This window comes from Miscanthus floridulus, chromosome 8, assembly GCF_019320115.1.
Source record: "Miscanthus floridulus cultivar M001 chromosome 8, ASM1932011v1, whole genome shotgun sequence".
Lineage (NCBI taxonomy): Eukaryota > Viridiplantae > Streptophyta > Magnoliopsida > Poales > Poaceae > Miscanthus > Miscanthus floridulus.
Window position 1 is genome coordinate 72,187,577 of NC_089587.1, and position 22,995 is coordinate 72,210,571.

The 22,995-nt window shown below is 42.8% G+C and overlaps 1 protein-coding gene and 1 pseudogene across 1 annotated transcript; one reads left to right on the forward strand and one right to left on the reverse strand.

Moving 5' to 3' along the window:
- Positions 1–11,580: 11,580 nt before the first annotated feature.
- On the forward strand, positions 11,581–13,239 carry LOC136472558 (5-pentadecatrienyl resorcinol O-methyltransferase-like; annotated as a pseudogene).
- A 2,928-nt stretch (positions 13,240–16,167) lies between these two features.
- Positions 16,168–22,452, reverse strand: LOC136472559 (uncharacterized protein At4g37920-like). The gene is made up of 7 exons (XM_066470258.1): positions 22,248–22,452; positions 21,605–21,823; positions 20,425–20,699; positions 20,051–20,216; positions 19,380–19,621; positions 17,979–18,166; positions 16,168–16,583 (listed from the first exon to the last, which is right to left on the reverse strand). The coding sequence occupies exons 2-7, from the start codon at positions 21,759–21,761 to the stop codon at positions 16,379–16,381; spliced, it is 1,233 nt and encodes a 410-aa protein (XP_066326355.1). The 5' UTR covers positions 21,762–21,823; positions 22,248–22,452; the 3' UTR covers positions 16,168–16,378.
- Between the last annotated feature and the right edge of the window lie 543 nt (positions 22,453–22,995).

A 22,995-nucleotide genomic window follows, 5' to 3' on the forward strand; every position in this document is an offset into this window, starting at 1 on the left:
TCGGTGCCATGTCCTGATTACTTGGATTTCTTGTTTTACTTCTGCCACTGGGTAAGCATATAACCTTTTCAGACAATAAATAATGTCCAGCAGCTAAAATCCTCCTCCTCCCACTAACGTGAGCAGCAGCAAGGCAAATCAGCATAAGCTAATAGAATATCCAAAGAAATCAATGTTGACCTCCATCAGCTATGACACCAGGCTATTGGTTGAGATTACTTGGATTTCTTGTTTTACTTCTGCCACTGTGTAAGAATATAACCTATAGTTTAGTGCATCCAATCTTGTGACAAGGACACATGCAATTATATAATAAAACGAGCTAGTTGCATGCGCTGTTAACTAACAGGTGGGGGAGGTGTCTGCAGGGCCTGGCCGATTTTCTTTTTGTTACCGTCATGATATATATATATATATATATATATATATATATATATATATATATATATATATATATATATATATATATATATATATATATATATATATATATATATATATATATATATATATATATATATATATATATATATATATATAGTATATTCGGTAGCCAGCTACAAAATAAGTTATTCTGTAGCCACCTCCATTTACGATAATTTTATATACTAATTTACGATAATGTCAATACATATTTACAATAGTTGGGTTACTATAACACATGGGGATATTTATCATAACGTTATAGTAAACCACTTAGTAAGGAGTTACTATAATCTCGTAAATTAACATAGTAATTATCGTAACTCAAAGTGGCTACAGAATAAGTTATTTTGTAGCCAGCTACAGGGTAGTGGTATATATATATATATATATACTTAATTTCTATATATATATATTATATATATATATATATATATATATATATATAGAGTATATTCGGTAACCAGCTACAAAATAAGTTATTCTGTAGCCACCTCCATTTACGATAATTTTATATACTAATTTACGATAATGTCAATACATATTTACAATAGTTGGGTTACTATAACACATGGGGATGTTTACCGTAACGTTACAGTAAACCACTTAGTAAGGAGTTCCTATAATCTCGTAAATTAACATAGTAATTATCGTAACTCAAAGTGGCTACAGAATAAGTTATTTTGTAGCCAGCTATATAGTAGTAGTTATATATATATATATATATATATATATATATATATATATATATATATATATATATATATATATATATATATATATATATATATATATACTGTTTTGCTATAATACACCTGGGTGCATCCTGTATATAGAATGCACCCAGGCCAGCGGGCACACAAACTTGGAGCAACCAGCGCGCCCAAGCAATTACATGCATGCATGGAATTTTTGTTGGTTCCAATCTTTGAAATAATTTTTTTCCTAAACCGTAACCCCGAGTGACAAACCGTTTGTTGCATCCGACTCAAAAAAATATTCTGAGCAAAACTAGATCCAATATGGATATATTTTTTATCCTTTAAACGAGTTGCATGTCAATGTACTACCGATTGCAACTCTGTCTACCACCTAGTTGCAACTACTAGATTATAATTAGTTGCAACCAGTGCTAAATACGCTACAGCCAAGTTGCAATTATGTTGTAGAAGTGCTTGCAACTCATAGTACAATATATTGCAATTACGTATTTGAAAAAAAAACTTCATCAAATACAGCCTTTATTGCAACCAGTGCTAAATACGCTATAGTCAAGTTGCAATTGTGTTATAGAAGTGCTTGCAACTCATAGTACAACATATTGCAATTACGTATTTAAAAAAAAACCTTCATCAAATACACGTGCTTTGAGATGCGCGTGAGCGCGGGGCAGGCGGCGCGATACGACAGTGTGTCGACACTACCGGACTCAGTGAATTTGCCGAGTGCCAGGGGCACTCGGCAAAGCCCAATTTGCACTCGGCAAAGGCTTTGCCGAGTGCTACACTCGGCAAAGACCACTCGGTAAAAAATGAGTCGGCAAAGACGTCTTTGTCGAGTATCTTTTGTTGGGCACTCGGCAAAGCCTTTGCCGAGTGCCCGACACTCGGCAAAGTTGGAACCGAAAAAAACCCCGAAAAAATAGGAATTTTTACCCAAAAAAATGAATTTTTTTTAATTGGTGGAGGACCCCACCGGTCAGCGCCCATCCATCTCCGGCTTTTTTCGCGTAAATTTCACGGCTACGCGGCCGACAGGATTCGAACCCGAGACCTCCCGCTGCGCACAAACCTCCTCTACCACTACACCACACTGTCACTTGTGTCTGGATTCCGTTTTAGTTCCCAATATATTATACTAAACCGAGTGTAAATTATTTGTTTGAGGCCCTAAACGAATTCAAATAAAAAAGTTGTGAACTACAAAGTTTCGTAACTTTTCGAGATCTACACTTTTAGTTTAGGAAGTTTTTCCATTCGAGGTCGTTTACAAAATTTTAATTTTAAAATTTGGAAATTCAAACGCAGTTTTGCATGACAAGATGTTTTCAAATCAAAAAGTTGCCAACTACAGTGTTTCATAACTTTTCGAGATCTACAGAGTTTATTTTGGTTGTTTTTCCATCCGAGGTCGTTTATAAAATTTGAATTTTAAAATCATGAAATTCAAACGCAGTTTTGCATGACAAGATGTTTTCAAATCAAAAAGTTGCCAACTACAATGTTTCATAACTTTTGGAGATCTACAATTTTTATTTAGGAAGTTTTTCCATCCGAGGTCTTTTGAAAAATTCAAATTTTAAAATTTTCAAATTCAAACGTCGTTTTTGCATGACAAAATGATTTCAAATCAAAATGTTGCCAACTACAAAATTTTCATAACTTCTCAAGATCTACAAAGTTTATTTTGGTCATTTGTTCATCCAACATAGTAGTAGTAACATTGTTCACAAATCTTATATATTTGTCTTCTACTTTCATGAAACTAATGAGAGATATGAGAGATGTAGATTTTATGAACAACGTTATTGTCGCTTTGTCAAATGAAGAAATGACCAAAATAAACTTTATAGATCTTGAGAAGTTATACAACTTTGTAGTTGAAAAGTTTTTCATTTGAATTCATTTAGGGCCTCAAAAATTGATTCGAAAAACTGATTTGCCGAGGGCCAAAAAAATGCACACGGCAAAATGGCTCTTTGCCGAGTGCCAAAACATAGGCACTCGGCAAAATACGGCTTTGCCGAGTGCCAGAAAAAAGGCACTCGGCAAACTGAGAGTAAATTGCTTGTTTGAGGCCCTAAATGAATTCAAATCAAAAGGTGGTCAACTACAAAGTTTCATAACTTTTTGAGATCTACAATTTTCATTTAGTAAGTTTTTCCATCCGAGGTCGTTTGAAAAATTTGAATTTTAAATTTGAGAGATTCAAACGTAGTTTTGCATAATAAGATGATTTCAAATCAAAAAGTTGTCAACTACATAGTTTTATAACTTTTGGATATCTACAATTTTCATTTAGGAAGTTTTTCCATCCGAGGTCGTTTGAAAAATTCAAATTTTAAAATTTTAAAATTCAAACGTCGTTTTTGCATGACAAGATGATTTCAAATCAAAATGTTGCCAACTACAAAATTTCATAACTTATCAAGATGTACAAAGTTTATTTTGGTCATTTGTTCATCCGACATAGTGGTAGTAACATTGTTCACAAATCTTATATATCTGTCTTCTACGTTTATGAAACTAATATGAGAGATATGAGAGATGTAGATTTTATGAGCAACGTTATTGTCGTTTTGTCAAATGAAGAAATGACCAAAATAAACTTTGTAGATCTTGAGAAGTTATACAACTTTATAGTTGAAAAGTTTTTCATTTGAATTCATTTAGGGCCTCAAAAAATACTTCGAAAAACTGATTTGCCGAGGGCCAAAAAAAAATGCACACGGCAAAAAGCCTCTTTGCCAAGTGCCAAAACAAAGGCACTCGGCAAAATACATCTTTGCCGAGTGCCAGAAAAAAAACACTCGGCAAAGACGTATTTTGCCGCGTGTTTTTGTTTGCCGAGTGTATTTTATTTGGCACTCGGCAAACACGGTTTTTACCGAGTGCCCAATAAAATACACTCGGCAAAGCCTCCGACGCTCGGCAAATCGCCGGTTTCCGATAGTGCGAAGTCGGGTGCCTCCTCCGAGCGAGACGTTTGATTAGGCACATGGCCATGACTTTTTAGGTGTACAGAGACAGTGGAACATGTACGTTGCCTCGCACATTGAGGAATTTCTAACGGTCCAAAGCTCTTTTTTTTCCTCTCCGGTGACCATCACCGAATAAATCCGGTGAGGTCAAGAACCTTGATGTATCCAAACCCAAGAGCTCTTAGGCACCAACAAAAACAGTCTGGTGATTAAGCAGTCAGTACTTAAAAATCACACGCAGTTCTTCTCAACCCTTTTCTCCGGTGCTGTGTTCGGAACGGCACATATAGTGAATAACACCTAGTCATATAGTGAATAACACCTACTTACAGCTACTAGATTATAATTAGTTACAACCAGTGCTAAATACGCTACAGCCAAATTGCAAGTGCTTGCAACTCATATTACAACATATTACAATTATGTATTTGAAAAAAAAAACTTCATCAAATACAACCTTCATTACAACCAGTGCTAAATACGCTACAACCAAGTTGCAATTGTGTTGTAGAAGTGCTTGCAACTCATAGTACAACATATTACAATTACGTATTTGAAAAAAAAAACTTCATCAAATGCCGTCTTCATTGCAACCAGTGCTAAATACACTACAGCCAAGTTGCAATTATGTTGTAGAAGTGCTTGCAACTCATAGTACAACATATTGCAATTACGTATTTGAAAAAAAACTTCATCAAATACAGCCTTCATTGCAACCAGTGCTAAATACGCTACAGCCAAGTTGCAATTGTGTTGTAGAAGTATTTGCAACTCATAGTATAATATATTGTAATTACGTATTTAAAAAAAAACTTCATCAAATACAACCTTCATTGCAACCAGTGCTAAATATGCTACAGCCAAGTTGCAATTGTGTTGTAGAAGTGCTTGCAACTCAAAGTACAATATATTGCAATTACGTATTTGAAAAAAAAACTTCATCAAATACAGCCTTCATGGATCTCGTTTTGTTAAGCATATTTTTTTCAACAACCTACTTCAAACAGAACTAAAATCAGATATATAGTTTAGAATATATCGCATTTTTTCGTTTGGAATCAACAAAATATTCCCTGTATGCATGGAATTTTTTTTAATTTTAACCCTTTTTTGAATATAATTTTAAATCTAACATTGTCAGTTTTTTTAAAAACTAACACTTTTGGCCGCGCCTATTGCCATGGCGCGGCCAAATGCCTGTGCCGCGCCATGCATGGCGGCGCGGCAGACGCGTTACGTGGCGACGACCATCACCGCTGACCGCTGACGTGGCAAGGCTCTGCCGTGCCACCGATCTTGGCGTGGCAGAGCCGCGTCCCGATCCATGGCGTGGCAGAGTCTGGTATAAACGCCACCGCTGCCTCTTGCCCGAGTAGTCGGCGTTCCGCGAGAAACAGAGCAAGACAGTGCCGCCGCGCCCGCCTTCACCCGTGCCTACCCGCGGCCGAGGACGCCGTCCGCCGCGGCCGCGTCCACCCATGCCAGCTATCCCGCCCGCGCCAGCAAGCCAGCCGAGGCAGTAAGTGAGCCGCGCCTGCCAGGCCGCCGGCCGCCCGGTGCAACCATCGCGCCCGCACGCAGGCATGCCTCCCCCTCTGGCCAGAACCTCCGGTCACGCAGGGTGGCTGCCCGCCTAGGTGCTGCAACGAGGTACTCCACTAATATAGTTAGCACAGTTAATAAAGTTAGTAAAATTATCAAAGTATAGCTAATATAGTTAGTAAAGTTAGTTAGTTTAGTTAGTATACGTAATATAATAAGTTAGTATAGGTAGTAAAGTAAGGTAGTTTAGTTAGTACAGTTATTTACTCTAGTTGTACATTGGATTTAGTCTAATAAGTTGTTGTAGTTAGCCTTGTATAGATGTTAATATTTGATTAGTTAGTATAGTTATAGTTAGAAAATGTAATAATGTTAGTATGGACATTACGTACGATGATTTCGACGACTTCATGAAGTTTCTTGAAATGCTTTTGCAGATGTATTGTTGTGTTAGAGTTTTGTTTGGAAGAAGTGTTAGGAGAGAAGATGGTATGTTTGAGGATATGGAAGAAGAATTGGAATGGTTTGATGAACCTCCTAGCTTCAACGACCTTTGTGTCTGTTTGAATACAAAGTTTAGGGGTGATTTCACACTCAAGGAGAGGTTTGATATTGGAAAGACCAGGGCATACTATGTCCTCATGCCCTTGCGCGACCCTGTTTACTGGTCTCGCTACACAAGGGTTCTCTAAGGTTCCAATGTGCCCATGGCTGAGGTGATGGTGGAGAATGGGTATAGGATGCATGGTGTGTAGGACGGCCCATAAATTGATGGTTTTGGAGGCAATGAACAAGAATTAGGTGTCGAAGGGGAAGCAAGTCAGGATAACATGGATTTGGATGGTCAGTTGACGCAAGAGCAGTTTCATTCAATTGCAGTAGGCTGTATAAGCAATGACTTTGATGTGAATGAGTTCGAATAAGAAGAGGAGGAGTAGGAGGAGGAGGACAGGATCGATGATGTAGTTAGCAGTGATTCAGACGATTCTGATGATGACCAAGGAGGTACAGATGCTGTGGCAACACCGGCTGATGCCATGCCAGTACCGGTTCATACTATGCCATTACTAGTATGAACCGAGGTTTTACATGGTGTCCATGTTCAAGGTAGACTAGTCACAGATTTGGCTGCAGATGATAACCCCTATGATTCATGGGCCAAAATTAGCGAAGCGCAGCAGTATGTTCCACCACCACCTTACACAGCGACTGAGCTTAAGCAACTAAGGTCTAAGAACATACCTTTCTGGGGCATTCCGAACTATAGGGATGTCAGCATGACGGATATGATAGTTTGTGATACTAGTCTCCAGCTGTGTAGGATTCATTGTATAACCATGAGAAAGAACCCCTTAGGAAGGGGATGATATTCAACACAATGTCAGAGATGAAACTCTTTCTTTAGGACTATGCTGTGTACCACCATAGACCGTACACCATAACTCATTCGGACCAGGAGTTGAGGTACCACTTGATATGAAAAAATGGTTGTCTATGGAGGTTAAATGCATGAAGGAGACAGAGTGATGGCAAGTGGAGGATAACTAAAGTTGTTGAACTCCACACTTGCCTAGACAATAGGGGGAAGGAAAATCATTAGCAGCTCACTGCAAGTTACCTTGCCCATCGTATATTGGGCCTCGTTGATGACAATAATGACATCTCGGTGTCTTCTTTACAACAGTCTATATCTGGATTCGTTAGGTACGATGTGTCATACGAAAAGGCTTGGCGTGCTAAGCAAATCGCTCTCGCGATTCGATGGGGTACTTGGGAGGAAGCATACAATAGGGTGCCCCGCATCTTATGTGCAATGCATGATTACAACCCTGGCTTGAAATGGTTTGTGGACACTGGAGGGATGTTTTTTTGGGACCCATTGAGACATGTCCTCTATCATGTGTTCTGGTCATTCGTGCAAACAGAACATGCATTCTAGTTTTGTCGGCCAGTCATACTTGTTGATGGCACTTTCCTGATAGGAAAGTATAGGGGCACCTTGATGATGGCTGCTGCTGTTGATCCTGAGGACCAGATAGTACCCTGTGGCTTTTGCTTTGGCAGAGGGAGAGAACAATGAATCGTGGTCTTGGTTCATGCGGCTACTACATGTCCAAGTGCTTGGCCCAACTCGCACTATATGTTTGATCTCCGACCGTCACACAGGGCTTCTTAATGCTACAGGTGAGCAAATAGATGGGTTCCCGCCTCTAGTACATAGATGGTGCATGTGACACTTTGCCACAAATTTCTGGTGGCGTCAGCGGAAGAAGGAGGTATGTGACAAAGTAAAGGCTCTATGTTGTGTACATACAGAGCACGAGTTCAAGGAGACAAAGAGAGAAGTAGACAAGATGATAAATGCAGCGGGAAAGGCCTGGTTAGAGGCGCAGATGGAACAGAAAGCTCAGTGGGCGTTAGCATATGACGAGGGGGGTTTCAGGTATGGCATCATGACTACTAACTCCTCACAGTCCTTCAACCGTGTATTCAGCGGAGTTCAATCGTTGCCTATGTCTGGAATTGTTGAGTTCTCCTTTCATAAGTGCAACGAATATTTTGTGAAGAGGTGGGAACTTGCACAGAGGAATATAGCTGAGCAAGGGCGTTTTGGAAAGGCCGGAGCTGAACATTTGAAGGAGGTCGAGGAATTGGCCAAGCAGCACACCGTCGAGCTGTATGGACCCCGCCGCCATATCTTTAGTGTACGGGGCAAGGGTGACACAAGCTTGGGCGGCGAACGTTATGGTGGACGAAACTACCGAGTTGAACTTGAGAAGGTAGAGTGCAGTTGCAACGTCCCTCAGATCATGCATGCCCCTTGCTCTCATATGATCACGGCCTGCAGGGTTCGTTGGTACAACTATGAGGATCTACCAAATATGTCAACCTTGTATCTCCATTCGAACATCGTTAGTATTTGAGAGATGAGCTTCGAGCCATACCTAGACCCAACATAGTGGCCACCTTATAATGGTTATGACTACGTGCCGCATCCGGATCTAATGAAGGTAGGGAAGGGTAGAAGGAAGAAGAAGCGACTGAAGGGGGACATGGACACTATGAGAGGGTACGGCGAAGACATGTACGACGGGGGAGACTTCAACGAGACCCGTGGCAGGAATCTTTGCTCCGTTTGCAAGCAATCTAGCCACAAGGCTAGCCGGCATAGAAGACAACAGGTGATTTTATATTGTGTTCATATTACATAACAAGTAGTTCAAATTGTGCTATGGTACATAATGTTTATCTAAAAAAATATTAATTTGAATACTCTAACCCTTTGTTTATCATTTTGTAATAGGATGGCCCCTCCCACGCCGCACCAGCTGTACCCCCTTCTTAATGTGGAGTACGACGACCCCCTTCTTATACTGGACGAGGAGGTTTCCAAGAGGCATTCAAGGGATCCTTACATTCATGGGACTTAGTTCATTACGTCAAACTTATGTCGAACGAATATTATCATTGAAAACTTGTACTCATAAACAAATGAAAATATTATATGCCAACTCGTCGTCCATTTATTAGCTTAATGTTCGTTTTGTACAGCACTTGTAGTTTAGCACAACACCGACAACAACTAAATTGTTGCTGGCTGGCCGTTGGCTGACCGCCTCACTAATGCGCCATGTGCGATGGCGCATCACTGACACGCCATGTACTATGGCGCGGCACAGACCGCCATGGCCTATGGCGCGGCAAATGATTATGTTCATTTTATAAATTTTGAATACATGATACAAACAGTTGTGATCACTTAAGATCGATCATGGGTAATTCGAGTACATGATACATGGGTACAATACATCAGTAGTTCAAATCAAATAATGCATGGAACTAACAGATGTCGCAATCAAAAACTCTCAGTCAGAAACATATTGAGTCAGCAACTCGTCGTCCGAGTACCAATCCTCAACCACAACCCTGTTGTTGTGGCTAGAGTCACCTGCATTGCACTGATCTACCTTTCGCCTGTAGTAAGCGGCCTCCGCTTCATCTACGGCCTCTTGCGGCCTAAGTGAATAACGTATCGTCATCCTCCTCCTGCCTGCAAGCCCGTCCTCTGCTAGAGCAATGAGCTCGCTCAGTCTAGAAGTGTCGTCCTTAGCCTCCTCCGCCGGCAAGCCTGCCTCTGCTAGAGCGATGAGCTCGCTCAGTCTGGCAGTGTCATCCTCAGCCTCCTCCGCCGGCAAGCCCGCCTCTGCTAGAGCGATGAGCTCGCTCAGTCTTGCAGTGTCATCCTCCTCCTCGTCCCCCTCATCAGACACCACAATCGGTGATTCAACGGTGCGACCAGCTCGCTTTCTGTGCTCATCTAGCTTCTTTTGTTTTGCTTTTGGAGATTCTTCGGGCCATTTGTTCTTAGGACCATACAACCACTCCTTAAAACGACACTTCACCATTGAATACACCTAAATAACGTGACATTAGTACCTGACACATATACCTCAACTTTTGAACAAATACACTTTGCACTTACTTCATGCTTGTTTGGATACACAAACTCCAACGTATTGTTAGGGTTTATCATGGCTCGGTCTCCTGCAATGGCACAGAGGAGGTTCCTCGAGTCGTCTAACTGTGGCTAAGTGCTTCTCCTTAGCCTGTCATTGGAGGGGGGTTAGGGGGAGGTGGAACCCACCGCTCGAAGTGCTCTCAGTGGATGTCGCCCTCTCCACCAATCATCGAAAAGGAGGTATCTGGGGTCAAACTTGTCTGCACCGTCGATCCACTGAAAGAAAAAAGCACCTCTCATGGTCCTACACAACAAAAATTCAATAAAATATTAGTAACCTAGTAATACAAATGAAAAGAAAAATATACGAAAATAATTACTTACATTAAAACGACTGCACGTGTAGAAGCAACGAGCCACTGTGTCCGGATGTCTCAATTGAAACACTGTCGGCCGGACGACCACAGTCACAATTAGGGACAGGGAGTTCAGGAGAGACGGGGGCATCTTTGCTAGACTCAGTCGGGGTATATTTCTCTAGGACGACCCCGTTTTCGTCATAACTGCTCCCGAAACATGTCTTCCATCTAATAAAACGGTTCAAATTAAACATCAATCAAAACAACGCAAATTAATGAAAAATGTAATCATTTGCAATGGAACTAAAATATTATAAACAACAATTATAGCAACAAAAAATTACATGGCAAACATACTTCTAACTAAATAATTAACCTTAACATTGATAAACTCAAACTTATATCTTCACTATAGTTTCCAAACAAAATTTTTCTGCTAACCTTAACTCCATTCATAATATTATATCCATTATTCAAACGAAAATAAAATATGCATCAGAACCTTAAACGAGGACGAGGAGGGATGGAGGCGACCGGAGGGGGAGGCGCACCTGCGTGCGGGCGCGGTGGCGGCGTCCTCGGCCGCAGCCAGGCGCGGGCGAAGGCGGGCGCGGCGGCACTGCCTTGCTCTGTTTCTCGCGGAATGCCGACTGCTCGGGCAAGAGGTAGCGGCGGCGTTTATACCAGGCTCTGTCGCGCCATGGATCAGGGCACGGCAGAGCCTTGCTACGTCAGCGGTCAGCTGGTGATGGTCGCCGCCACGTAACGCGTCTGCCGCGCCGCCATGCATGGCGCGGCACAGGCATTTGGCCGCGCCATGGCAATCAGGCGCGGCCAAAAGTGTTAGTTTTAAAAAACTGACAGTGTTAGATTGAAAATTATATTCAAAAAAGGGTTAAAATAAAAAAAAGTCCATGCATGAGTGTGTTCAGGTGGCATCACGTAATAACGGCTGGCTGGTTGTTAGCATGCAGGAGCGTGGACTCACCTCGTGCTCGCCGCTCGCGCTCGCATGTCGGGTGCACTCGCTTCACAGAATGCACCCAGGTGCATTTTAGCCTCGGTCATATATATATATATACCCCCCACACCAAGCTAACACTTGGGTCTTAGTCTCTGCTAGCTTGGTAATCCACCGAGGCCACAACACAATACAATGGTACTCAGCAGCGAGGACACTAGGGAGTTGCTCCAAGCCCACGTCGAGCTATGGAACCAGACCTACGGCTTTATGAAGTCGGTGGCGCTCGCCGTTGCTTTGGACCTCCGCATCGCCGATGCCATGCACCGCCGCGGTGGCGGCGCCACCCTCTCCCAGATACTCGGAGAGATCGGTGTCCACCCATGTAAGCTTCCCGGCCTCCGTCGCCTAATGCGCGTTCTCACCGTCTCAGGAACCTTCACCATCGTCCAGCCATCAGCGGAAACCATGTCATCGGAGTCGGACTGGGCGTGAGCCTGTCTATAAGCTGACAACAGCGTCCAACCTCCTCGTCTGCAGAAACGGTGGCGGCGAGAGCTCGGCGACGGCGAGCTTGTCTCCTATGCTAAACCATGTTCTTAGCCCCTTCCGTGACTCGCCGCTCAGCATGGGGCTCACTGCGTGGCTCCGGCATGATGAAGATGAACAGGCACCTGACCCGTGCCCGTTCACCCTGATGTACGGCACAACCTTGTGGGAGGTGCGCAGGCGCGACTGACGCAATCAACGCGTTGTTCAACAACGCCATGGCCGCAGACAGCCATTTCCTGATGCAGATTGTCTTGAGGGAGTTCGGCGAGGTCTTCCATGGGATAGACTCGCTGGTCGACGTCGCCGGCGGGGTTGGGGGAGCCGCCATGGCCATTGCGGTGGCGTTTCCGCGTTTGAAGTGTACCGTACTGGACCTCCCTCACGTTGTCGCTAAGGCTCCTTCCAGTTCTATTGGCAACGTGCAGTTTGTTGGGGGTGACATGTTTGAGAGCATTCCACCGGCAAATGTTGTCTTCCTCAAGGTATGTCGTCATGTAGTTATGTATGTTTCTTTTCTACTAGCTTGTACGCCTAGACTGCTAAAATTCAATTTCCGAGTTTAAATACTCATTCAACGAACTGCCTATTGAATTGGTTTTGAGTTTTGGCCGGCCCTGATAACAATTAATATAACATATAAGTTTAAGTATTGCTAGACTTAAGGTGTCATAAATCTTTCAAAACATAGAGACATTTGAAACTTGAAAGTGGAAGTTGGCAATAAGGACGGTTGGATTTCAGATCAAATGATTCATAGGATAGATGAAATGGAGCTTCTAAATCGTGTTAGAACTAGTAGGCACACACTTAGCTTCTAAACACGTCAAAGGGGCCTACTGTTTGAATTGAAAGAACAACAAATCGGAAGGACAAATGTTTAATTTGTTCATGTGAAACTATAAAGACATAATGCTCAACAGTTGGCTTATTATTGCTTTTTTCAGTGGATTTTGCATGACTGGAGCGATGACGAGTGTATCAAGATATTAAAGAATTGCAAGCAAGCTATCCCTTCTACAGATGCAGGAGGAAAGATAATAATCATTGATATTGTGGTTGGGTCTGAGTCATCAGACACCAAGCTTCTGGAGACGCAAGTAATCTATGATCTCCATCTCATGAAAATTGTGGGGTTGAACGAGATGAGCAAGAGTGGAAGAAAATATTCCTCGAAGCTGGATTTAAGGACTACAAAATTATGCCAGTTTTAGGCCTCCGATCGATCATTGAGCTATATCCATGAATGCTCAGCAAACAAGTCTGCTAGAGAAATAAAAGCATATGGCATGTTGAGTGTTCTAGTGACTTCAATTTATGTTGTTGGGATTGGTGAAATTTCAGTTTGACCCTGCCTGAATGTTATTGTTTGAAACTGTTTGAATTCAATAATTTTCCTTTTTTATGTTTTAGCCTGATAGTCATATCACACCCTGGCACCCTTCTAAAGAGCATGACCAATTGTCCATTTATATACCATGAATTCGTTGCTTTGGAATCTCTCTATTTGTTTTGAGGGTTACGTGATGGGTCCGTCCCATTTTTCATGGTGTTTGATTCAGAGTCACGAAGAATCGAGAGAGATTATCATGAAAAGTATTGTCGCAAAAGTACTTCATTTGAATATATATTATAAATATATTATAAAAACTATTAGTAACCTAACTTTATTTCAAATTACTTTGAATGAACCGCCATGCCAAAGATGGGCCCGAGAGGCTCCAGTAGTGGTGTGGGCGCACCAGGGGTGCGGCCGCGCCCCAATTGGGTTCAAATGTGCCCAGCTTTGGTGGGTGGCCTTCTTTGGGCTTCTAGAAGGGGCATGTAGAGTTTGGCGCCAATTGGAGATGATTTCATATGGGTTTTGGTTTTTTTCTCCATATGACTGGGCCCTAATTCGCTTGGTTAGTGGGCCTTCTCCTCTTGAGCTCATGTTGGATGATGTTATGCCTTGTTCTATTGTGCATTTTATGTGTGTTTTCTTTGTTATTCAAACATGTGTCCTTCAAAACATGAAAACACCAAAATTTGTGGAACTTGTTAGTTATAAGCCCTAATTCTAAGTTTGGTGTTCTTATGAGTTCATTTTTTGTTATATTTGGCGGTTAAAATTAGGAGTTAAGGTCCGCCAACAAGCACAAAACTCACAATCCCATGCACCTCATGGTCAACCCTAGTCCAATCAACATCGGCGGCAAGCAGGACCGTTCGGCAGTGCCTGGGAGGCATGCTCCGTCATCGATAACACTCAAGTATGTTATCCCGAATGCTGTTTCCGAGGCCCGCAAGAAGCAGGCCTACCTAGACATGTTCGATAGATTATGAATAGCCTCTGTCAGAACCACGGCTTCCCCGTGACCCACCTCGCCAAAGATTGCATCGACAATAGGAAGCATATCACTCAGGAAGATGAGATGCAAGCGGCGCTAGGACGGGTATTGGGGAGATTGTGATGATGATGAGGGTGACAACGCAACCTCCGAGTATACGATGCTCATATTCGGTGGCCCCCAAGCCTATCAAGATCGAAGTCTCCAGAAGCTGGCCCACAGGCAGGTCTATGTGGCCACCCCAGCTGTACCGCTGCACTTGCGGTGGTCCGAGCGGCTAATTACCTTCGATCGCAGCGATCATCGAAGCCGGACGATTCCCCTAGGTGGTCAGTGCCGTCATCGAGACTATGAGGATGACGAAGATCCTCATGGATGGAGACAGCGGTATCAACATCCTTTACAAGGATGCGTTCGACAAGCTCAACGTGGACATAAGGAAGCTGCACACGTCGCAGTCCCCCCTTCCACAGCATTGTCCCTGGGCGGCGTGTCATGCCCCTAGGCACAATAGATCTCTCTGTAACATTCGGTGACACGGTACACTACCAGAAGGAGATACTCTTCTTTGAAGTTGTTAGATTTCCAGGGACCCTACAGCACCATATTCGGGAGGCCTGTGTTACTGCCAAGTTCATGGCGGGCCCGAATTACGCCTACCTCAAGCTAAAAATGTTGTGGCCGCGCAGCGTCATAACGTTATCAAGAAATTTCCAGAACACCTACTAGTGTGAGAGGGATGTCCGTCGAATATGCGGAGGCCAATGCCCCAGATTTGGGGCCAAGAGGTAGGATTCGCTCGGGGGCTTCGGGTTACCCCTACTCGCTGCCCGAGAAGAAGCTCATGCCGATGGCCCCAAGGCAACCGTCTCCCGTCGCCCTCGATCCCTCGGCATCAACTCGATCCGCCACCGCCCCCTACTCCCGAAGACACACCAAGCAAGCACAGGACGAAGGCCTCATCAACAATGGGAAGAACCCCATCGGATCTTGAGGAGGCGACCGATGATTTCCTGCTATGTGAGGTTCATTTTATTTTTCAGTCTTTATGGTTATCGTTTCAATTCTGCAAAACATTTCATTGTCACATGAATAAATTGCAAACTCGCGAGTACCTTGCATAGAACCTCTCTAGGATACTCGGGGGCTGGCTTTTGCAGTCGTTCTTTTGAGATTGTCCCCATCCTATGTAAAGCACATCAACATGTTATACTAACTTGTTGACGTGCTTGGGGGCTACAACGATAATCATGCATGCCGCCTGTCTATGCTCTCTTTTCCTCTTTCAAAGTCTCATAGATCACGGTATGGCATAAGGGACTCGACAAAACCCTGTGTGGATCCGCTCAAAGCACCTCGTTTTGACGATAATCCCCAGGCAGCTAAAGTCCAAAATTTAGCCAGAACCAAACACTAAAGACGATGAAAAGCAGGATACATGCAATCGGGTGGTCATTACAAGTGACCTCAAGGGCCGCTTGACCCCTCTGATCAATCGAGCATAATGCGTGAGGAAAGAAGATGAGATGCGGCAGATCCAGAGGGAGAGCAAGTGGGAATCCAAATCCTCCATGGATTAGCCTTAGCACGAGCAAATCCCTCAATTTATGAGCATGTGGGTGTGCACAGTGCACGGGAAAGAGGGAGCAAGAGGTACTGCTCGAGGAACAAGAAAGTGACTGGGGAAAACGAGATGTGATGAAAAGTCACGGGCAAGTCTTATATAGGCGTCCCAGACCGGACATCCGTTGGCCATTACCAGAGCTCCGGAAAATAGATGTGCAGAATTAAGCGACCGGTAAAATTGCGAACCAAAGAACAAAACAAACCCTGAGCTTTACGACTGTTACAAAAAGTACCCTTTATGATATTGCCATTGGCATGCTACAAATTTACCATCCATCTCTCGTAAATAAAAGCAGCAGGGCATGTGCTATCTAATTATATATCGATCGTCAGCGTTGTCAGCGATGAGAAAGTATCCCTTCTGAATCTTGACCAGATGCTTTTGTTCCAAGTCGGCTTACACATACAGGCTCGTTCAGTCTTCTGGTGCTAGTTGTCGTCCATGGATTCTTCCTCCTCGGGATGTATGTACTGCTTCATGTATTCTTCCGCGATCGTCTCCTTCAGCAAAGTTAACCTCTGGATGATCACTGGGTCACTCATCTTTCTCGCATCCATAAAATCCGTCTCCTCCTTGTTGAGATGGTATGAATCGAGCAGCATTTTGATCCATTTGTGGAGTTCGTTGGGAGTTCTGCATGGAAAGACCGGATTATGCCAATGCATTGAAAGTATCTTTACTATCCTATCACAACCTTATCACACAAAAAAAAACGCTCAAAAGTAAAATGGCACCCATTTATTGGGCAAGCCAACCACCTGCTTTCTAACAAGACGAATGCACAGTCTATTCTGGCCTTCAAAGTTCAGCCTCCCTTTGAAGTACGAACATTTGTTCCACATTGCAAATCCAATGCATCAACATAAAAAGACAATGTTCCCATAACCATTTAACATGCATAGTTTACATGGACACACGAGAAACTGAAAATAATAGTTAAGCACCAAGGCAGTCCCAAACATTAACTAGTTGAGCTACACAAAATCAGGAAAAGGGCAGCAGCAATTGTGAACTATCATTTTCTTAGGTAAAATGTTATAATTTCCTCATTAAAACCCTTTCCAAAGATATTACTCTGATGCCAAACTTTTGTGGTAACACATAAGGAACTCAATAAGCTATAATGTTATTAAAGCATTTAGATAACAGAATTACCCGTACAGATTCATGCAGCCAATTTTATATTATACATTCTCATTAAGAATTGACTATCTCATGACATAATGATTGGACAATCCAGCTTAACACTTGATAACATTAGCTCACAGTTAAGTGGAGCATGTGACCAGAAAAAAAAAAGTTAATTTTGAGGATAAACTAATCAAATTCCCCATGGATCAATCCAATCAATTCAAATAGTAGCAAAGAAAAGGAATAAATCTACATAACCTCATGCTGTTTGTCAACTTAACTCCCTTAACTATGAGCCAGGTATCGAGCATCCCGAAATATTTGAACCCTCAAAATAACAAGTAGGTGGTTTTGATCATGTGGCACATTACACTCATTGGTGTGGTAGTGACTTAGTGAATGAGATGTTGATCGTCATCGTCAGACAAAGAGAGATGTTGTCATTGTCTTGGCTGCATAGAAAGAAAGATGTGGTTTGGCGAAGCTTTCACATGATTTGATCCCCTTGGAGTTAGCGTATTTATCAGCCTACGTTGACATGGTGGTCGTTAGTGGTGGAGAGAGGTGAAGGGAGTAAAGAGATGGAGAGAGTAAGACACTGAAGTGTGGGTCTAGAGTGATGTGGCATATGGTGTAGTTAAGTTTGTCTATGCCAGCAAGCCATATCAGTAAAACTGCCCTCCAAAATCCAAAAGGAAGTTATTTTGACAATTTTTTAGAAGTTAGTTGTCAAACATCAATTCCTGAGGGGATTATGTAGACTTATTCCTAAGGAAAATAAGGGAACAAGAACAGCTACATGTCTCCGACAAAACTGATATGCCACATCATGAAGACTTTTGCAATAATAAAATCAATAGAGACAACAAATAAATATCTTTGTTGAAAAAATCTTACGTGTAAAGAGCATCTTCGTCCTTGGCTTCACGCTCATCTCCGGGAGAGAAAGCAGTTGCAAGAGCACCAAATCTCTCTTCAGGCTCTTCAATATTCAGCAAATACTTCAGAAGCTTCATCTCCGGAGGTGAGATGTTCTTGAGGCTTTCTTTTGTAGTTGTATAAATATGATACATTATGTCCTTGACCTATGCCATGTATATGAATCAGCAAATACTATCTACAATGTTTAGGCACTAGTTTTATAATAGTGTCATTTGCCTATTCAAAATATTAGCCAATGTTACTTACTTCACCATACAACTAGTAAGTACCAAAAAGGTATCTGGTTTTATACAACATGTTGGTGATTCAGTTTCAAATATGAATTGGAAATAGAATCCACTTAGGTCTTGTTTGGCAAAGATCTAGCTCCAAGAATTCTTAGAGCTGAGTACTCCTAGCTTCAGAAATCTGTGGAGTTGGAGTTGGGTTTTCCTAGATCCAGACTCCAGGAATGTGGAGTTGGAGCTATGGGTACAGGGTACACCTGAATTGTTTGATTAAGCTGTTTTCTTTCCACTCTAGAAAAAAAAATAGTCTCAAAGTTCTTGATTTTAGAATACAAACTGAGCTGTGCCAAACAACTCATTCAGTATCATGTAAGCTAGTTTGTTACATTTGTACACTTGTAAAAGGCAAAGGTAGGCTTGAGTTAATCATAATATCCTAGATGTGCATTATATGAATAGTAGTGATCTAGCACACATATTACAATGATGCATGGAAAAACATAGTAGATGTACCAGAAAAATAATCCTGGCACTGAAGACAACAATTTTATTTAGTTAAAAAGTTGTGGAGGATTATTAGAGTCATCTAGATTAACTTTACCATGATATTTGCTACACCTAGTCTTGTCTACATTTTTACGAAGGCTCACTGAACCCTAATAAGCATTATGACGAATTATAAGTTTTGAACTTCCACAACAGACAATAGAAATCATTAGACATTCGCCTATTCAAGATTTACATAAAAAATATATATATATCAAAGAGAATATAAAGGAAAAATGAAACTTTATGCAAATTTACCAAACAATGAAGCGGGGTGGTATTACATCAACTCTCAGGATACCAAAATGCTATGTTACATTTCTTATACATATATACCAATTTTTCATTACTTAATGCCTGATTTCTGCTGAAGCACAAATTGACAAGATGGTTATATTTCTAGCCTCGATGGTCTATGTTGTTTGATAGTACCACAGTGCGCCAATCAACACGATATTGATATCTCATAATGGGTTGAGTGTAACACTGTACCAACAACCCAGGTGGGCCAGAGTGTAGCAAGAAATCATGCTTAAACACAGGGAAACTTATACAACTTTGTTTATATTGCACTAAGACTAACCTTATCATTCATAGTTGTAGATTCTTTTGCAGCAGCCCAAGCTCTGTTAATGAGAAGAATTAGAGATGAATCAAGTTCTTTAGCCTTGGCTAAGCTTTTGATCTTGTCACAAGCACCATTTAGTGAAGACGAATTCAGTATATCATCAAACTTCAACTGAGCAGATTCGATATCCAACTGTTCCAGTGTGCAATCATATGCATGAATTGCAGATAGGCATTTGGCCCCAAGCCTGACTATTCCTGCATAATATTGAGAACTAATCAGCTCATAATATAAAGTACAATATTCAGAACAATAACTAAAAGTAAAGTAGATACATTTGCCTGCCAATTCACACGACAAGAATTTGGTACTAACCAGTAACCACATGCTCATTACAATATGTTGATCTTGTCAACCAACCCAGATGAAGCAACAAACAAGACTAAATAAAGACAATCTAGTGATACTTCTATGTTCTGCATGTAACATTTTTGTTCTTCTGCAATTTTGGCTAACCAGAAATCATGATCCATGTGCTCAGGAAACAAAGAATCAAGATCTCAAATTTGATCTGTTTCAATAACCTTAATATGGTGTGATTATATGTTAGCGGTTAATCACCTTGGTATGAATCAAGTAATAAAGTGCGATACGTGAGTAAAAATTGATAGAAGGTAGGTAGTTACCATCTCGCTCATCAAGGCCATTATAAGCATTCACAAGGAAGTTAAGATGGCGGAAGAACTCCCCAGTGAAATCCTTCCGTCGTCTTGCAACAATAGCATTAATATCAGCAGGGTTCTCTCTGAGCTCAGTGAAGAGTTCCATGTGCTTCTCTATTTCGTCATCTATCTGAATTAAAAACATGAACAATATTCACATAATTATGAGAACATCTGGATATTTTTTGTTTTGATTATAGTGCACCTAATCTAACAATAATATCTTGTAATCTTATTACATGGAGTTCTTAAGGTTGATGTGACAGAAATTATACCAGCAACTGTGAAAACTCACTTAAATTGGTGATTGTACGTAAGGAGAACAGATAAGGACTTACCTTCTTAACTTTTCTAGCAAGTACAACCAACTTTTGTTTCAATGAAGGATCAGTCTCCATATCTATGCGCACTTGACAGCACTTGTAGAAGTGCTCCCTATACCTTCGCCACTCCTCTCTAAACACCAATAACTTTCTCCAGTCCTTTGTTTCTGGTTTCGTATACATGAAGAACTCAATGAATTTGTCGCAGATTTCAGTCATTGTGTACCCCATTGCAACTTCAGCATCAGTTTGGTTTTTCGAATTAGCAATGGTAGGACTAGCTACACAACCTGTAATTAAATGTAGTTCATGATGTAGGACATATTTTTCAAAGTTATATAATGTAAGCATGAGCGTCTGGAGCATACACACTGAGAGAAAGGGGTATAATCAAACTCAATAAAGGCCCCCTTAACAAGCATAGATTAGTCATAAGAAAAAAAAAACAATTGAATTGCAGTAAGATCATTCCCTAAAAGGAATTTTCAATAAGAAAATACTCTATTATTTTGCAGTTCTGATTTCAATCACATAACCCAATTCCACAATTTCCTAATATATGGAAAGAAGTTCATTGACATATCCACCCAGGTAATCTTATCTTACTGTTACCAGATGTGGGCTCTAGATCAAAATTTGCACTTTCCATTGTCTAAAAAACGTTCAAACTTTGCAAGGCTCGGGTTCCATCTTTTATGATCAATCGAAGCAAGCAGTTAATTTTTTTTAGAATTTTCACAAAAGGAATATCGCAATTGGCCTAGGAAACAAAAATACTTGTGCCTCATAACTGAATCCCTTCAGTGCCTCATAACTGAATCCCTTCAGTGCTCAGCAACATCCAATGGGGCATTACGGCGATTCATTGAACACCTCTAAGGCAACACAAACGTGGTATAACCTATCCCTAGCTCCTCGCCCCAAGTTGCTTCTAAGTTCTCCGGCCCTGTTCGAATTGACTAAAAAAAGTTGCTAGCAGCTAAAAAAAATTCTAGCAAATACAAACACCTCAGCTTATGGTTCTTTTTTTAAAAAAATAAAGAGCTTATAGTCCATTTTGAACTATTAAACCACCCATAAGCTTATAAAAAGCTATTAGAGCTGAATTCACGAATTGACAAAAGAGAGACACGGGGGGGGGGGGGGGGGGGGGGGGGGGGGGCGGCGGGGGAGGAGGAATGTATTGGTGCCTTACGTCGTGGTGGTGGAGCTGCGGCGAGGCGGCCGCGCTGGGTCGACTGGGGAATGCGTACGAAGGCGGAGGAGGGAGAGAGGGACTGCGACGGGGCGGCGGCCGTTGACGCAGGCGAGGGTCGGGGAGCGTGGCAGAGGACGCCCGGGTTCGTCGCCATCGGTGGCAGCGTGGTGAGAGGAACCAGCTGGACGAGCGGTGGTGGACTGCGGGTTAGGAAGTTTATCGTTCAGAAATGCTATATACATGTGTTTTAGAGGAAAAAAACACATAGATTTTCTCTCTCTTTTTTCATCGGTGATCACCGGCTCCAACGAGCTCGCCCCTCAGGTCCTGCCACGCCATCCTGTCGGAGCTGCAGGCGCAATGATTCCCGGCCTGGCCTCAGTTCCGATGTGTACGCGGCACAGTGCAGTGACGGATCTTGCTCCAGGTACCTCCTCCTTTTCTGCCCTCCCATAGAAAAAAAAAATTATTTCTTGTGATCTGTGGATCTGACCTGTGATCTTGTGATTTGTGATTGTCTGGATATAGAAGAAGGCTGGAGGTAGAAGGGGGATGGAGGCTGTTGATCTTAATTCTATGGTGCAAAAAAATTCATGTGTTAAAACTGCATAAAACATATGGTTGTTGGATAGACAGACTCTTATCGTTTGCCTCGCCAAGCTCGAGCAGCAACAGCTGGACCCGCGACCCGGCCGAGGCGTCGTGCCTTGCCGCCCGCGAGGTGGACGCCGGGACCGCTGCCTTGCCGGGTTCGAGTCGCTCTGTCGCTGCGTGGGACACCGGAGGCGCAGCTCGCCTCGCCATGGTGGTGAACGGATAAATCTTGGGAACGGACAAAATCGTATAAGAATCTCTTATTATCACACCGGGGGACTTTGGCCGCCGCCCACGCCATGCACGTCACCCGAAATAGTTCCAACCCTCCGATTCTACGATGGATGCTCAAAAACGACTCCACCGACCGCTACAGCGCCTCCCACCTCTGCTTCCCGATCGTTCTTCTCGCCCCCTCCGCTCTCTCTTTCTTCGCTCGCTCGCGCTCTTCCTCCCGACGCGGACAGCACCGACGACGCCAGGCGCGTGCCGCCCGCCGCGGCGGCGCTCGCCCTCCTCCTCCTCCCTCCCTCCCTCCCTCGCCTGCCTCTCCCTCTGTTTCTCCCTCCCCTTCCTCTCTCTCCTCTTCCCTCCCGATAAGGCAGCGGGCGGCCTCCCGACGCTTCTCCTCACCCGCACCGTCCCCAACCCGCCCACCGACACATCCGCCCCCGCCCTCGCCTAGGCTGCCCCTCCGGCGAGGTTGCCACTGACGGATGCGCGTCCGCCTCTCCGCCCCCGGATCGCCACGTTGGCCTGGGCGGCCAGCCAGCGCCGCGACGGTGACGCCAACC

Bases quoted from the DNA above. Each gene is read 5' to 3' on its own strand.
- LOC136472559 (XM_066470258.1), bottom strand. From the start codon at position 21,761: ATGGCGACGAACCCGGGCGTCCTCTGCCACGCTCCCCGACCCTCGCCT. The intron at 20,700-21,604 runs GTAAGGCACCAA...ATTTAATTACAG, and splicing joins CGCAGCTCCACCACCACGAC to GTTGTGTAGCTAGTCCTACC. The intron at 19,622-20,050 runs GTAACTACCTAC...AATATTATGCAG, and splicing joins TGGCCTTGATGAGCGAGATG to GAATAGTCAGGCTTGGGGCC.